Source organism: Nelusetta ayraudi, unplaced genomic scaffold, assembly GCF_046127955.1.
Source record: "Nelusetta ayraudi isolate G7.1 ecotype Tasmania unplaced genomic scaffold, CSIRO-AGI_Nayr_v1 ptg000011l, whole genome shotgun sequence".
Taxonomy (NCBI): Eukaryota; Metazoa; Chordata; class Actinopteri; order Tetraodontiformes; family Monacanthidae; genus Nelusetta; species Nelusetta ayraudi.
This window is the reverse complement of record NW_027466061.1, coordinates 5,037,810-5,056,366: the sequence shown is the minus strand read 5'-3', so window position 1 is coordinate 5,056,366 and position 18,557 is coordinate 5,037,810. Positions and strand designations below refer to the sequence as shown.

General features: G+C 41.7%; 1 protein-coding gene across 2 annotated transcripts; it reads right to left on the bottom strand.

Moving 5' to 3' along the window:
* Positions 1 to 119: 119 nt before the first annotated feature.
* Positions 120 to 4,136, bottom strand: zfpl1 (zinc finger protein-like 1). 2 transcript variants are annotated; one of them, XM_076020217.1, is made up of 8 exons: positions 3,953 to 4,136; positions 2,747 to 2,862; positions 2,261 to 2,372; positions 1,732 to 1,925; positions 1,523 to 1,601; positions 1,261 to 1,440; positions 1,029 to 1,152; positions 120 to 943 (listed from the first exon to the last, which is right to left on the bottom strand). In XM_076020217.1, exons 2-8 carry the CDS (start codon positions 2,846 to 2,848, stop codon positions 757 to 759), a joined length of 978 nt encoding a protein of 325 aa, XP_075876332.1. In that variant the 5' UTR covers positions 2,849 to 2,862; positions 3,953 to 4,136; the 3' UTR covers positions 120 to 756. The 2 variants fall into 2 exon arrangements, with proteins under 2 accessions (XP_075876332.1, XP_075876333.1); XM_076020218.1 differs by having other exon boundaries at positions 2,747 to 2,857.
* Positions 4,137 to 18,557: the final 14,421 nt, after the last annotated feature.

Genomic DNA, 18,557 nt, shown 5'->3' with positions numbered 1-18,557 from the left:
GTTTGTAATTTTTCACATCTGAAATAAGTTACTTTGATTATTGAGAAAAAGCTGACACGTGTGCAGTAGAAGATAGTGTTCAAGATTTATAAACTTAATCAAAACATTATTTATTGACACACTGTTGTATTCCCATTTAATAACCTGTCCAAAAAAACAAACAAACAAACCAAAGACCAAGAAAATGAACATACAATATGTATTGCAAATCATAAAGCGATGCACTCTGTCTGTAAGTAATGAAGACATCCATAAATGGACATGAGGGATCCGTTTTGAGTCTTCTTCAAGGTCCTCAGAAGAACCAACTCGGTTGGAGGAATCATTCTTTCAAGCATTTCAACGCTGATTGGACACATTCCCAATTTCCTCCCAGGAAATGATGTTTTTTTCAACATCTACAGTATTTTAGATTGGACTGCAAATTAAAAGCCAAAAAAATATATGTTAGCTGACACAGAAAAAATAAATACTACCCCTCCCAATCACTAACTTCATTAAGCAATAAATACACAATCCTTTGTCTAAATGCATCACATTGGTTACATTTGACATTTTGCCTGTATCGCCTTAAAAAGTTCTGGTCTGTCCTGAAGCCATATTTTCTAGACAGGTGAAGTGTCTCTCCTGTTCCCCATTTAGGTTTGGGTAAACAGCTCCCTCTATTGAACTAAACTCGTAATTGACAGTCCGACTTGTGCACAGGCTTAATTGTGTAACAAAGAGGAAAATAGAGGAAGCAATGCTTGCTTGCCATCAGTTTTTCCCAACGCGGATGTTGGGGTTGAGAAGAGGATCTAAGTTTGGGTCCGAGCCAGCAGAGGCCCGTCCAAGTTTGGCCATGATGATTATCAAAGTGAAGAATCCTAATACTCCCACCAGGAGAAGCATGAAAATCCGCTGCTTCCGTGAGAAAGGTGTCCGCTTTCCCCCAGTGCGATTTCTACAAGAGAAAAGATTCACCAATAAATATTTTTACGATTTTGTTCGCAAATAGAGATACGTTTTTTTTAGATCCAGATACTAACTTGAGAATTCGAGCAAACCAACTCAACGCTGGTCTTCGTCTGTACTTGTCATCATCGAAATCAATCTGAGTGACGGAACTGTGGCCACCGTCTCGAGTGTCGTAGACTTTTCTTGGCGACGATGCTGGAGAATAAAGTGATAATTATATGACAGAAAAGGTACGTGTGCGTGTCAGAACTGATTTGAATTCAATGAAATATGGCAAATAGACAGCGCTGTCTCTTGCTGTACCTGCGTGTATTGTCATTGTGTCACTAGTCTCAGGGGTAAAGTTGACAACTGAGTGTTCCTGTGTTCCATTTTTACGAGGAGCTGCGAGATCTTGTTGTGCTGGAGGGGAAACAGAGTTTGGTGCAGGGCTGACGCTGGTGTCGTACGACTGGGAGGGATAAATGTTGCTCTGATCCTGTGCTGTTAACAGAAAACATTAAAGATCAAAAACAAATTCAGAGTTTGATGATGCATGCACTGATTTAAGAGCATTAGATCCCACCATCAAACGTTGACCAGTCTGTGTAATCTGTGACATCATTGGCTGTGGTCTCCTCGAGGACCCCAACGGGTTCCTCAATCTGTCAAAGGGAATTGGGAGTGTTTTAAAACCAAGTTGATTTTTAATTCCTGCGACATTTCATCTGCTCTCTGGAATGATTTTACAATTATGCTGCCCAGTGGGCTCATTTTCTACAGTTGGGTTCTTACCAAAGGCAATCCTAAACCAGCTCTCGCCCAGTTAACCGAGGCCAGCTGCTCTTTCAGCACATCAGCGATAGGACTGGCCAGGTTTGAAGGAGGAAACAGTGGACCCTGGCAGACGGGGCACTGGTATCCTGCTGGAGCCGTGTGGAGGGGCAGTCGTGATGCCAGGCTATTGAGACAGGACCAATGAAAGACATCTGCAGGGGAAAGGAAGGGTAAAAAAACATGTCAGTCCAGGTATGATGTATTGTTCAATGCTGTATGCACAGGAACATTCAGCAGAGTCTGTGGTCGCTCGCATAGATAAGCTGTCAGAACCCTTTGTAATATCACAAGGTGCTGATTGCAAGTACACAATTTATTTTGAAAGTGGACCAAGTAAAAGAAGTAAATGATGGATGTTTTTTATTGATTAAACAAAGAGCAATATTGGTAAAGTGAATTGTGCAATAGCACTGGGACCTAAACTGTTGATAGTTGGCAGGTCTCAGTGTGTAATAAAAAAAAGAAGACAGAGACTGAGTGATCTTACCGTAGCAGACCAGCCTGACAGTGTCTTGAGCGCTCAGTGGAATATTACAAAGTGTACAGTTGGGATTGTAGTCACTGTCCTGGAGCCACTGCAAATATGACTGTACAATACACTGAAAGACAATGAGAGGAAATTTGACTTTTAGTGTAGATTTACAAATCAGTTTTACAAATTACTTCCACACAAACCTAAAACATTTTAGCATATACATTTTGATTGACAGAAAAGTAAAGACACAATGTACAAATGGTATCCCCCCCCTCCCCCTCAAATCTATTCAGTTTGATTTTGATTTAGTTATTTGTAGCTAGAAAACAGGGATGAAAGGTCACCACTAACTGCTGAGCCCTGATCAGTAATGCAGACTGTGGTTCCAAATTGAGCATTCAGCATTAGTTAGTAAACAATTTTGGATGATTTTGCTTTGTAGGAAGAATTGAGATCTATTAAAATTCACAGACAGTGAATACACTTGATCACACTGACCTTGTTGTGGTTGGAGACGAGGCAATGCTCGCACACATTAACACGATGTTCGAAGCAGAACAAATTGGTCACCTTCCTCTTGGGACACTTGCAGAGACCCATGGCCACCTGCTGTACTGACAATTCAAAAACACATATAAAAAAATATTAATACACGATGCTCAAAGTCAAACCAACAATTTATGTAGAGGGGAGAAAAGAAAAAACACTAAAATGACAATACAATCCAGAATGTGAACATCAACAAGAGATCCGGCTATTGTCAGTATAAGTAATCTACTCAAAAGAAGATCATTAAAACTGACTGTACAGTGAAAATATGGATACAATTCAAATAATCTGAGTACCCAAGATCTAATTATTACACTGCTGTTGGGAAGAACTGACAACGTAGCTTATGCAATTAATTCAAACTTTCCATTTTCAACTGCCACCTTTTTTTTTTTATTTAGTTTTGTTTTCCCCCACAATGCCATAATGACTAATCCAAGCTGGAAAATGGCTGAGATGTAGTACGTACCGTCATGAACAAACTGTTAAGAACTATGATTTCAGTCCTGACTCCAACGTCGCACTACTATGGTAATCGTCCAAAACTTTTGTCAATACATCATATTGCATCGTGTATACAATACAATGCAATTGTAGCTTGTCATCATCATCACACACACACACACACACACACACACACACCTACTGTGTGTTGTCATCTTGATATGTTGCTGGACCACTCCTAAAAAGTGCACAGCCACTGACCGTCTGCCTTGGACGACAGTAAGTAAATCATAACGATGCCATGAGACGCTTACTATTTGGTTGCTGAAATGATCCCCATATTGTTCGACAAAAGCAGCACATTGAATACAACCATGCTTGGAATTATTTCATCAACGAGCTGTCCGTTAAACACAGCAAAACATGCCACATACCTGCTTCCAATAAGCCGTGGCTCTAGCTGCCTGCTTTAAAAATTCTATCGCACACACTGGACTTTAGGTCGGTTGAAATGCTGTACTTGAGACTTTTCCCGGAAGCTCACGTCGGTTGTCATCGATTACACTTTTGCAACGCTATTTTCCGAGCTAACAATCGCTGCTATCGTCGCTTAAATTTACCACGCAAAGGCAGCGTTAGCGAGCTAGTCCAGCTAGCTAGCTAGTGAAGTCCAGGAAGTTCCAACACGAATGATGAATTGTAACAAATTACCTGTCGCGTAGACTTTATTTAAGTCTCGTCGGCTTCAGGCGGTGTTGTGCTTTCATTTAAACGCTGTGATGAAATGCATGCAGCTGGCGTCTGCGGGAGCTGTCATTGGAAAAACTAAATCGCAACTACCTGGTTTCCTCCTTCCTTCCTCCCTTACTGTTTATGTGCCACGTCTCTTCCGCTTCTGCATCTTCTTCGTGTCGCCGTGTGAAAGTGCACGAAGAAATTATTCTGCCCCCTAGTGCCCCGTAGTACGTTCAGCATCACCAACTAGGTCGAGAATTTCCCCTCCAACACAGCTCATACTGTCCAAGGACATGACAACTGTGACGAATTATTTCAAATGCGACGCACGTACAAAGTAATTGCACTTAATCACCTTCAACACCACGGTTTGACACGCGCCACCCCCCTATTTCTCATTTGTGTGTATGAATCAGCGCGAGGCTCCCCTTTGCTCGGAAACAGGTGCCAAATTGTGTTCAAGTGACTAATCACACGTTTGCATACGAATTGACATGCAAACACATCCATACTTTCTTTTCCCTTTTTGCTCCAGTTTTTGTGAATAGCTAAAATCTTGCTTTTGTTCCATGTGTATGTAGGCTTTTCTGTTGTAATTGTTTGTTTTTTTGTGTTATTTTCATTTCACATGTGAGAGTCCTACATTCTATTTGCTGTTTTTGTGATGCATTTACATTTAAATGTTCATGAGGTTTTTTTTTCTTCAGTGAAGCATCCTGTCTTATCATCCTTATATTTAGCTGATAGCAAGTAAACTTTAAACTTTTTAACAAATAATATCAATACACCTTATTAAAGATGCCACGACCACCTGCATGTCATCAGTCAATTTTCTGCATTTGTTTTCATGATGATCAATCAATAATGTGAGAATGCATTACATATATATAGTATGTGCAGCCTCAAAACAGGCAAATGCATTTTGAATAGAAAAAGAGCTGCAATAAAAGTGCTACAAAGAGCCAAACTGCAATTTGTCATTGTTGTCTCGCTGTCACATTTTGTCCTCACACATAAGACATCAGCAAAAAGGCTCCTTGTTTCCCTCGACACTTTATGTACCGAGCAGGGCTTGCATCGGATTGCAGTTAATGTGTTTAGTCAGCAGATGGTGTACAACTGATATAAAGCATCAGCAATTACCAACAGCCCAAGTCCTCACTGGCCAATGGCACTACAATGTCCGTGAAGATATTAACCTTTAATCAGTACAACCGATTCCAGGACGCTAGAATCAGAAAGATAGAGTTTTGATTGGCCATTTATTGCTCAAGTCTTTTACATAGATGAGGTAATAAATGGTTGTGTGTTGCAGCCAATCACAAGCCTGTAAATAAGGGCACTGGCACAATTTAAAGTAAAAATAGAAGGAGAGATGTGGGCTGATACAGTGTTGCAGTTTTCATGCTTTTATTACTGAGATATATGACTGCAGCCATGTGTGTCTACAGTTCATCTGATGGGATGTTCATAATGAGTAATATTTTGAGTTTGCCTGAGAGAAAGTCTAAATTTCATTAGCGCAAACAAATGAATATAAAAGGGCAAAAAGGGGGACAGTAAATAGAAGTGACCCCTCTCATAAAAGCCCTTCCTGAAGCAAATGGCTATGATACAGTGCTTAAAAGCAGCTTCGTCATGAAGTTGGGACTGAGCATTCATGACTTTTCTACATCGAGCCATGCCAAGTATTTTTTTTCTCTAATAAATGCCTGTGACATCGACATGAGCATGGCGCTGCCTGCTCATGCATAATAATGACCTTTTTTGTGTGTGTGCAGTGCGCGCGCATGCTTGTCCGTGTAAATGGCCCGTGCATTGATTTGAGAATGAGGGTACAAATTTTTTCGGCCACAGTTCACTGCACATGGGAATTGCCTGTTTTGGAGTGGAGTGCAACAAAAATGACAGAATGGAAGAGCTAAAATGAAAGACAAAGATTTGTAATGTGCATATTAGACAGTCTGAAGAGGCAAATTAACTGATGATATAAGAAGTTATTAAATGCAACAATGGGTGAAAAACCCTTGTAATGTTGCTATGTGGGAAAAATATATAATAATTAAAAATTAATCCTCCTCGTCGGATTCCTTTAAATCGGCCTTGAGAAAAAACACTAAACTGAAATAAAATTGAACACGTAAAGGTCATTGAATTCATCAATGGAGTGCAGCCTCTCTTAATTAATTTTCTATATTAAAAAAAGCATACAAGCTCATCTTAAACCTGCAGTTTACAGCCTCCTATGAAAACATTGCAAGCCAAGCAACCTGACCTGGGTCGCAGCCAACAACCTGTCAGTGTTTTCAGTGCCTTTTGTGACATTACAAATTAGATTTTCAGAAATGTTCAAATTTGTGAAAAAGTGAGCCAGAGAGCAAAGTAAATAAAGGATGCTCTTTTCTAATGTATGGTGACTTCACTGAGAGTCTAGACACATTCTGTTAGAAAACATTGGAGAGGTTAATTTCGCATAATGTGCGACCTTCAAGCGACTCATGCAAAAGGCAAAAGTTGTTGTGGATTTTAAAAGCGAAAAGCAAACACCCCAAAATATTAGCGGTCGAAAAGGCTTTTGTGCAAATGAGCGTGAACTTGCAGCGTCCTCCGCGATGATCAGGGACGCGTATAAATCACTGACGGGAGGTAAGGACATGCTGGAAGGGCGTTTGTGAAGCGCTGGAGCTATCAGATGGAAGGGAAATGTAAAGACAAATGACAGAGACACTGGAGGACAAATCAGCCCTGCAGCTGATGCAGCTGGGCCTAAAGTGACCGGAGAGGTTGGCGGGGGCGAGGGGGGCATTGATTGATCGAGTCTGGCAACTATTGATCAGCTATCAACCCCGTCTGTGAGGGAGAGCGTTAAGATTCAGGCGCAGCTCGTGTAATGAATGGCTTCTCCTATGTTACTGTAGGTGATTGGCCCTAAATCAGGGCAGTGCTGAAAATCCATGACTCTACGGTGGCTCTTGCTCACCGAGCTCATGACACACGACACGCGCACCTTCAAAAGGCGGCGCGTTGACACCGAACTTTAATCACAGGCTGAGATTCGCAGCGTGCACTTGAGTGGAGTGTGATAGTTTGCTTACCGTGTGGGTGGATGACTCAGGGGCATCACTTGGGATGGGTGTTGATGTTTTCTTTTGTTTTTGTTTTTTTTCCTCCAGACTGGAGAAAATGATTTCCGAAATACCATGTCTGGTTGTGTTTACAGATGTAACCTTAATTATAGACCTTTCACACTCATCATTATATTCTACTCGCATCCCTCCCAAACGCTCATTCCCTATAGTTTAAAAACCTAATTTCCTTTCAGTTCTCATTGGCAAAAATGGCGGGGACCTTAATTTTGGTTTGGCATGAGAAATTAATTAGATTTTTAAACCAATGGAGTTTTTGGCTGGTGCAATTTTATTTTACACTGATATATTCCTGTTTAACAAAACCCACCTTCAGTAAAAACACATTTTCTTCTTTAACTGGTTCCACAGTCACTGTTAAAGCTCTCAATGTGCTTTGCAGCAAGAAAAAGTTAAATCCCAATTCAGTAACATTTTAGAACCATATTGGCATGAATATACATATATATATCTATATCTATATCTATCTCTATATATATATATATATATATATATATATATATATATATATATATATATATATATATATATATATATATATATATATATATATATATACATATATATATATATATGTATACACATACATATATTTATATATATTTAATGAAAACTTAACTTACTAATTAATAAATGCTGTGTGTTCATTTGCAATGATATTGAAAGAAAGCAACCATATTGTGGTAGCATGCTTTCATAGCATGCGTGAATATGAATTTTCTCAGGGTTTTGTGAGTTAGAGTGAATGTAACAGATGGTGTAATAAAGTGGTGGAATCAAGTGACGAGTCAGACAACAGGGAATAACATTAAAATCAGCAGTAGGCTTTATTCAATGTTACTCTTAAACACACTCGTGTCAAAGTCAACTTGATAAAATTTACTCAATGTCGAAGACATGCAGAGGATCCACATTACATTTATTTCACATCCACAGGGCAAATGAGCAAAAAAATAAATATATATATATACGTATATATATAAATCACCAGAAAATAAAAACATACTTAATCATGTGCAACATTAAGAGGGTGAGTGCAGCGTCATGGTGTGACTGTCATTCATGTCAAGAGGAAGCAGGTGCAGCAGGTGCAGCAGGTGTTTGACAATTTTAATGAGGCAACTTTTACTTTCATGTTTGCAAAAAACACAAGAGGTCCATTTTAGAGTTGGATGAGTTGAATGTAATTGCTACATCTGCGGCAAGGATCTTTAAAAGTGTTTTTAAAGTGACTCATTAAATTGAAAAACTTGCGGCACCCTTGTGTCTGACAGACCTCAAGATGAGATGCAACTCTCTTTCTCTCCCTCTCTACCTCTCTTGCCTCTGTCTCTCTCTCTGGCTTCAATCATTTTTACTGCTTTTTGAGGTTCTGCAAATTTGTTAAGTACACAGACTGTTGAGGGAACGCAAGCTGAATTTTTTTTCCTCTAATAAAAAGTCAATAAAATCCGTATTTTTGAGACCACACAAAGTTCGCCTTCACTACTTCCACTGTACATTGCATTTACACAGTTGAAATGTGACTTGTTCCCGCCAACTGCAGTAGCTGAAACAATCTAGTGCCTCAGCTGGGGGTCCAACTCCCCAGTTGAATCGTGTTTACCACATTTCGGGGTGAGCTCAGGCTACTGGATGCTTTTTTCTTTCTGATTCTGCTTTGTTTGTGCTGGTTCTGCTTTTCCCCTTCGGGCTTTTCTTTCTTTTTTCCCCCCCTTTTGCATTGCAAGTTGAAAATGAATCCAAATTAAATCCACGGTCATAACCACATCACCCGTTTCGGAGGTAATTGGACTGTTACTTTATCAGGGCGGCGGCTCAGAGGCATATCCATCAGGCCTCGCTCTGTATGAAATGCGACGGACTGATTGATTAATGTGTGTCAAGTGAAGGGCAAAGAGATGCGAGCCAAAAGACAGACCACCGGGTGTGGAATGGGAGTGCGGGGGGGTCAGGTGGGGGGGAGGAGTCGAGGGGGTGGTGGGGTGGGGGTGCAGAGCTATAGATGAAGCGAGGCCCCCTGATGGGGGAAGGCGAGTATTGAATCAGACGGAGACAAATGGAGTGTGAGAGACAGAGAGAAAGAAATTCAGACATGAGCCTGCTGACCTCAACCCTTTTTCCCCCCGACCAATCAATACGGGGAAATGCTCGTGTGGGCTTGTGTTACTGTGCGCGTGCGCGCGGGCGAGCGTGTTTGGAGGGAGAGGTTCTTGTCTGTGTCGCCCTCAATAAAGATCAGAAAGCACAGCGGCATTACCTCGGCCCCGCTGGCCTCCCAACCCCTGCACATGCCTCTATTTAATTTTGCTGCCTGTAATCCAATAAAAGCTTGAGAGGTCTGGAGCACTTAGACCGTCCGCGTCACACGAGCTCGCCGAGGGACGCCGGGAGACAAAACATAAAACGTCACCGCCGGACAAAAGACACGCGTTCTCAGGTTGCATTTATGAAGTGTCCGAGCGGTCTGCGTCGGCAAAACACAGATGTGTTTTCAAGATGAGCGATTAAAGGCCCGACGTCTGACATTGGAAGGCATCTCTTGGCATCTAATGGACACAAAGATTGTATGCTTTTGGTTGAATACACAAGAAATGTGTTTTCATTTGCCTGTAATAAGCCATTTCTGTTCACAAAAACAGCCAGAGTCCACTTAAGAAGGACATTGTGCCACTGTTTATCCACGGCAGTCCAGAATGAGAGTTTTTGAAGAATGTTTTTTTTGCCACAGCAGGTATGAGAAAGATGTGAGATCAAGTAGGGCATTGGAAAAGAGGGATTAACAAAAGGCTTGTTTGAAACGGGCTTCTTTCCATGAGACACTGAATCAATCCTGCACACCAGCCTGATCTCTTACCAACACACACACACACACACACACACACACACACACACACACACACACACACACACACACACACACACACAAAGGAATTATTTCTGTTTTTTTAACAGAGAAATAATTCCTTTGACAGATGCCTGCTGCTGTACACTGCTCACCTCCCGGATGAGTGTGTTTACCCAGCAGAGAATTCTCCAAAGTTTCTATTACTCTGCAAAATTGTTTTATATTCCACACAGGATTCGCCCCGTCTGCCTTATTATGACTTCCTCCCGCTGTTTAAGTCTGAAAACATTTTCACACACATCCTGAGGCAATTAGATCGGTGCCTTGCCTCAGCTTTATTTAAATCCAGAGTGCATCATAACCAGAACAATACAATGATCAATTATCCGGACTTTTTGTGTTCCTTTTTTTTGTATTATATAAGGAAAGCGAGCATGGCAGTTCTGCAGAGTCCTGCTCTTCCACTCTGTGGCAGAGGGAAAATACAACCAGAGAATGCGGTGTCTGGTGTTTACACAGGAGCATCAGCGGGAGACAGAAGACAGAGAGCGGTGAGGCAAGGATCAAGTGCTCTGGGGTGAAGCTGTGCAGAGGATGAAGGTACTCTCCCCCATGCCAGCACTCAGCTGTTATTGGTTCTCTGGATGGCCCGCAATCACCATTAAAATCTCAAAGGGCCTTGCTTTATGGCACAGTAAATTAAATTGACACTCCCCAATGCGGGATCCTCAGTGTGTATGAGATAAAGCTCGCAGGAAGACCCAATGATGGACCAGGAAATATTAGAAACCTTGAGGAGGGTGTCAGCGTGTGGGCACCACCCCAGCTCTGATTGATTGCTTACGGAACAGAGCATCAATAAAACACAATAAGGACGGTTGATGCTGCGGGGCATCGTCAGTTAATCTCTAATCATGGTCGTCTGTTTATTATTACAAGGCCGAACAGCTGAGGACGAAGAGCCGCGCTGAGCTAACTGCTAGCACCGGGCAGATAATGCGGATGTTGAAGGTCCCATATTACACAGAATTCACTTCACCCCATCTTTTTTAGCCAGCTGTGCCTGTCTCCATCCTGCCCATCCTTTACTTACTTACCTGCTTTGCTTGCTCCACCTCTCATTAAACATGTACTAAAACACCCACGTTTTGTATGCAGTCTCTTTGTGATGTCACAAGGCACTGATAACTCCCTGATGCCACTCCTAAGTGATGGCAACGCCACCCAGATTTTCACTTGCCCTCTGAGGCCACCTCACTGTCGCCTTCCCAGACATGAGTAACATAAATCAGGGCATCAGTTTTAGCAGTAGGATGATATATTGTTGTTTTCTTGCAGGAGGCTAAAAACAAAGGGCTAAATATGCTACAGAGATGTCTTTTGTGGGGTTACTAATCATACTAGATTGTTAAAATCCATGGGATGTGGGGTCATTAAGGTACGACAAAGCTCCGAGTTTTGACTTTGCTCCACCAAAGTGAGAGGAAGCCTGAAAAATTAGAATTCAGTTTGTTTTTTCTATTTTTTCCCAGAAAGGTATCAACTGCCAACTTTATGCAACCTTTAAAAGGCGCCTACACTGTTTGTATTTACCTCATATGTAGTCCAGTCATACATATTAAGAAGTGTTCCGCCTGTGATGGTGACGCTCAAGTTTGGTTGCTTGGAAACAGGCATCATGGAGGCGAAACGTGCGCTGGCTCAGTCTGGGTCCTCCAAGCTATACCTTTTTACAAAGCAGACTTACCATGATTAGAATAACAAACAGGTGGCAAATTCGCACTAAGAATTTGGTCTGACTTCTTTTTTGCATGTATATGCACAATGCTTTGGTTACCTTGCATAAATAGTTGGAAAACTGCTTTTCTTTCTTACCGCCTTCTTAAGGTCGTAAAAAACTCAGTTGCCTTGGGGATCCCAAGGCCTTTACTAAGTCACTGTTGTTACTTGCAATGGTTCACAAAGTGACAAATTCTCTGTTTGATTTATTCATTATATTTCATTTTTGTAATGCATCACAGGATCCAACACAGTGTAGAACAAAGAAGTAATAAATAAGAAATACATTTTATTGTGCTGCTAAATAATAGTCTTGATCTTGTGCTCTCTACAAATGACACGACTTGTGGCCAGACTCCACAGTCCTAACCTCCTTCCACATCTGCTTTGCTCTATTTTTCATGCCTTTGTGAAAAGATCTTATTACATCTCTATTGCAATGAGACTCTTGGTTTTATTGATGCAGGTCTACATTTGAAACTGAAGAAAATGATCACCTGAAATTAGATAAGATATGATCTAAAAATGTTGTTTATCCCATTTGTAGCCTAGTATAACATTGTATTACATCATACACGGCACAATGGGCAATCTTTCGAAAGAAAACCTTTTTTCCCTTGAAAGCAAATGTTGCCAAAAAAAAAAAGACCCCATGCAGGCCTCCTTACTTCAGCAAGGGACTGGCAGCAGCTGAAGTTTCCCTCCATCCTGCAGACAAATGTCCTGGATTCTGGGAGTCCGCAGGACAAGTTGTTTTGTTTGAGTTGATGGACCTGTTGGAAGATCGACACAAGCGGGGGCTGATTAAAGACCTGACACACCAGATGGTTCCAAGAATATCAGTGAGAATGTGTCCATCAGTGGATGTACTGTGTTCACACCTTTCTTACTGGCCTCCAATGTCACACCTGCTGCTGTCTCCTGTTTGCAGAGAGCTGCTGCCACCGATTGTTCTGCCCTGTTGCCGATGGTATTTTTTTCATTCTTTTTGTGATTTGTAAAATATTCTGGGCATTTTACTTATTTACTAGTGTCACCATAAAGTGCTTTCTATCAGAAAAAAATGAATTCACATTTGAATATTTACACGTTTAAAATAAAGGTACTGGTGCTTTGTCAATTTAGGAGTGTGGATAGTCAAAATTACTATTTTAATTTACGTGAGCCATTGCTGATAAAAAATACGGGATGCCTTGGCTCAAAAAGGTTTTAGAATCGCTGGTTTAAAGGTGCAGTTGGGCAGAACTGCTAGAACAAAAGCAAAGGATTTTACTAAAGAGGGTATTGTTTGTTTATTTTTCCCTTGCTATTCATGAAGGCGGGGAAGCAGGAATATGCATGCGCCTTCTCTCTTCTGCAGAACCCCTCATTTGTCCAGCAGCTGTGCGATGGCAAGTGAGCCATCTGTGGTGCGGTAGCTCTGCTAGGCCCAGGCTAACTGAGCTTAAACTGTACCTGACCTTCAATGTCGTAGCAAAAGAGTGACATGGCCAAACACACCTGCTGTGCCAAAACCTCTTTCAGTGTCCTAACATCTACACCCACTGTGCCACACATGAAAGATAAACACAAGGCATACGGTTAATTACAATCATTTTCGCCATGTAATGTAATGTTCAGTCAAAGTGAAGGGAAATTAACCATTAAAGTGACGTGTCACTACCACCTACCTGTGATGTGTCAAAGCGCCTGTGTCGACAATATCGCGGCGCCGCTCGAGTCTCGAATGATTAAACACTTCGCCGGAGCTGTCGCACTGAGAAAATAACTCCTGAGATTAAGATGACTAGTCAGTGTGAATTTGTCATAACAATATCTGTGACTCGAAGCCCGGTAACAGTTTATCTGCTGAAGATAAAGCTGTAAGACACACAAGGGCTCCTGAGACGGAGCAGATTTGGATTACTGTGAGCAGCACGTTTTCCAAAAAGTAGGCCAGTGGTCTCAAGTTGTTAGAACTTTGCAAACAAATGACAGTGAGGAACTTTAGCTCGCTGAAAGTGGTGCCCTACATGCGGCGGGGTCCGTGTCAGCGCCGAGAGAGTCTGCATCCTCTGGAATTAGATGTGACAGCGGTACAACACGGCTTCGTTAGAGCTAACTTTGCATTACCTGCATCCAACAGCTCTGGCGGGAGGTGCATCCTTGAAGCGCCCTGCTCAGGTTTTGTGTTGGGCAGATTAAGTGCAGAGCGTTCTATCTGCAAAAAGGCAGGTGAGGGTAAGTCGTTTTTTTGTTTTTTTGTTAAGAGTGCTTGCATCTATTACACCCCCATTCACACCTGCCATTAAAATGCGATCTGCATAAGCTATCCAGATAAGGAAAGATCCAATCTTGCATGTGTGTTTACACAGAGAATTTCTAATGCGTTCTCGCCGTTCGCACTGCGATAGGATCTCTGCAGCGATGCCGCCTGCTATCGATCACCTTTTGCAACTGAGCTGGAGTGGCGGCTGCAGCTGAGCCGTGCCTTGTTAACATGGCAGGTGAGAGGCATGCGGACATGTAAGGCCTATTTATTATATTTTCTTTGAGGAATGTGTCATCTGAAGTATTCAGCCCAGCATGAAAAGATAGCATGGTGGCCAGCGATCACTGTGAGTTGATGCCGGTCCTTCTTAGGTTTAATGTTGGCCTTTAAAACTGTGTTGAAGGTGCATTTCACCACCTACAGCCTTTGCTTTCATGTTGTATGGGTTGTATTCACGCTTTCCTCAGAAACACACACAATGCAAGCCAGACAATGTCTGAATATGATCTACAAGACACAGTCTTGTTCTTTCCTGAAGATGCTTCTCATGTGCTTTGTCTTGCACTAACAGGTATTCTACATTATCTGAAGAGCTCATACAGATAAAAATCACAGTTTAATACAGGCTGTAAATGGGGTCATAGCTAAATAAAGCTTTCAACAAAGAGGCAGGTGCAGTAAGCAGGTTTTCTAATGGTGCTCGAGTCAATCTTGTGGTACTAAATTGATTTTTTTTAATTGTGCCAACAATTTGGCTTGTAGTAGTAGTATGGGGGATAAGAGGCCAGTTGTGAATCAGTGAACTTGCTTTCTAAAATCCAAGCGTAGTAGGAACATTTTGCTATGTTACTTAAACATCATGTTACATGGAAGACATTCATTTTGTTTGACCCCATGCTTGGAGAGTATTAAACAAGCTGCCAAGCCAGTACTTTAACAAGTAACTTGCTGTACTGAGCATGTTGTGATTCTGTAGCACTTTGGGTCTTGCTGTCTGTTTGCTTACTCACCCATGCAGCCTCTTTCAAATCTACGGTAAGCATTTACTCGCACCTGGGGCCGCTCTGCAACAAGGCTTTGGAGATTTAAAGCGAGGTATCCGCAGCATCAGTGCTGCTGTGTGCTTTACGCTGGTTAGAATGCTAACATGCTTCTTTTTTTTGAAGACGCCCACATTTTTCAGCTCAGCTATTAATCTCATGCGCGGGAAGAGCAGTTGTCAGGGTGTACCAATCTGTACACCCTGACAAAAAACGAAACAAAACAAAAACATAATGGACTTCTGATGATGTTACAGAGGATAAACTATATATGAAAAAGCTCCTATTTGAATCTCCTGCCAGTAGGTCAGGATTTGCAAGAGTCTGGGTTGACTGAATAAATGGAACAGACCCCTTCACTTCACTATCCATCTCATATAGTATAGTGTGTGGCACCAGCAAACTTGGGTAAATATTGGTTCAGCCTTTCCTCGGTGGTCTCGTCTGGAGTTGAAAAGCGGCTGTCGTGGCAGTAGCGACAACCCACAGTGTTCTTAGGCTTTTTCGAAGGCTGTCCATAGGTTTCTTAGCCAAAACATACAAACAAAAACAGAACATGAAAGTGTGTTTCAACAAAGTTGAAGTTGCGCAAATAATGACAGCCACAGTCCTAACAGGCTTGTCCATTAGATTATAAATATCAGGTTCAATTATTAACTGGCTACTTTAGCAACAGCGACATTTACATCCAGTCATACATGATATTCTAAATTTTAAATGATATGAGTTAATATAGCAAATTATTACTCTGACTAAATACAGTGATATGAGAGTGAGTGTGACCCCCACTGGCGAGGAGGTATAAATGTTGCTTATACCACCTTCAGTATCAACACACAAAACATGTCAAAGCGTGATCAAGCGTACTACTGGTTAGACGCGGATCTTAATGCTCGCCTTCATCACTCTGTCATCACCAGTTTCACGATTGAGGTGCCTTTTCATTTATTTATGTATTTAGTCATGCAACCAAAATTCTTGACAGATGGTAATTTTCATCCACTGGTCGCTGAATGTGAAAAGCAAAAGTGAAATAATTACAAAACATCTGAGGTGGACATGGGTGTCAGTGACAGACCAGCAAGCTGCACACCAGCTGTGTTTTCAATACTACACTGTGAATAATTTCAAAAGAAAAACACTATTAAAAAGGTTGGAGCAACATAAATTGCCTTTCCTTTTAGCCCGTGACTCACATTTAATCAGCTAGTGATGAAACATCCTGTGCGGAAAATATTTATTTTTCCCTTCATTGGACCACAAAGGCAAAGTCTGATCGTTCAAAGGCAGTCAAAAGAAACAGAAAAAGAAGAAAAAAACAACTCACAGGATGAAATAAAGGAAAGGATGAAGACAACTTGGTATCACGTCAGAATAAAAGCTATAACTTTTTTTTCCTGGAAATGGTTTCTTGACAGGAAGTGGAGTTACAGTGACATGCTGGTTGGGAGAGGGAAGTCATGATGACGGTGTTGCTTGCTGGGTTTCCTGAGAACACAATGCAGCATCGGCTGCATCTGTGCTGCTCTTTCTCTTGAACATCATGGGCACACACACACACACACACACACACACACACACACACACACACACACACACACACACTCACTGCCTGTCCTCAAAGAGTGGCCGTGTTCAGCCAGCATGTACATAAGCTCCTAATGGTATTAGTTTTATTGAGTGACTTCTGCAGACGGTATTTATTATCTGGGCCATTTCAGAACAACCAAATCAGTAATATTCCCCTGATCTAATTGTAAAACATCTAGTCTAAAGTGCTTTACACAATGTAATTTTAAGCCAGGCTGGAGCACCACCACAGCAATTTGAACCACATCATCGTGATTACCACCACTTCACAATAAATAGCCCACTTCATACAGACACCAGGCTACCTGCAGCGTGTGCGGCAATGCAACCCATTTCTTTTTTCGGAGCCCTCTCTCTTCTTGGACTCCTTGCAAGTGTGCGCATGCACTCACTCAGGCACATACACACACCCCAGGTTGCTAGTATTTCTGCACATCAAAAGAAAACAGCGTGAGAGCAGCTCATCATACATAATGCAGATTGTTTCTGATGTCCTGGAGCAGACAAGGGTAACAGGAGACGTTCTTACTGTAGGGTCTTTGAGCCGGAACAAAACGCCCACGGGCAAGAAATCCTGAAAATGCTCAAGTACCATTTGGAGGAAGACACAGGCTAAAAATGGGAAGAGCGCATACTGTTATACGTTCGGGACCGGATACGTAAATATTTTTAGTTCCAGTCCAATTGGGAGCAGTGTGGTTGCGGGCACGGTTGAAGTCGGGGCAGTTTCGAGAGTAACACAGAGCTGCTGTTGTTCTTTTCTTTTGTTTTTTTTTTCTCCCTCAATGTGCAGCACTGAGGTGCACTTCAGGCCACAGTCACTCTAGCAAGCTCCAGCTAACAAGCTCATCCATATGTCTCTTGGGGATGGGGATTATGACCGGCTTCTGAGTTTGGTCTTTGTTTGTGGTCAGTGTCAAAAAAATCAAAACAAAACAAAAATTGGCAGAGCGGCAGAGAAACATGTCAGCGCAATCATCGTGACGACGCAGCGACGTGACGGGCTGTAATTCCCAGATTCCTGTTGGTGCAGCTGGCACCGAATGATCTCTACATTTTCCTTTTGATATTTCTCTGATGTAGCCCTTTTTCCTCTTTAATCATGCCGAAAGGTTTCATATTTTTGGGCCAGAATGTATGATCACGGATGAAGCAGCGCTGGAGAAAAAAGAAATGTCATTTTTTCTGGTGGGTTTTAGCTCATTCATTTGATTTGAGTTGCTCAGTGAGACGTCTCAATGAAACTCACAGTCTTCAGTTATCGTGCTGCCCACCGTGCATTGAGCTGCCAATAATAGATGACCCTCTTTTTTTTTTTAATTCATTGAATTCTCCCCATTTGATTTATGATATCGTAAAAGTTTTGGGTGGTCGCGCCGTCGATGTATCATTTTTACTTATTACACTGAAACCTGAGAAGACATTATTTTATGACATCCAAGTGATTCAATGGCAAGCGCAGCTTTGGCTTCATTTTACTTTAATTTTTTCAGACCCACCCTCCTACGCGCTGCACAGAGAGATTTACAGCGGACCCTTCTAAATTGCATGGGAGCGATGTGGGACTAAGTTACCGGTCAACCTTCAGGCCATATCATTTAAGTAATGATCCTGTTGACCATGAAAGCAGGGCAGTTTCTTAACCTCTATGAGCACAAAAGACATCCGGGAGGATTTACAGAGGCCAAAATCCATCCAAAGCATATGTAGTGATGGCAGTGGAACCACTGCTAGTGAACACATGCCCACAAGAGATCACTCTATGAACAAAAACTTTTAGCATTTCTGATAGAAGGGTTTGGAAGATGCTTTTCAAAAGCCTCTTTATTTGACAACCATATAATTGTTTTTTTTTTTTTTTTTTTTTTTTTAAATCTATGACCTAAATGTCACATTTATTTGCAGTAGCAGCCTGCTGCCAAAAGAA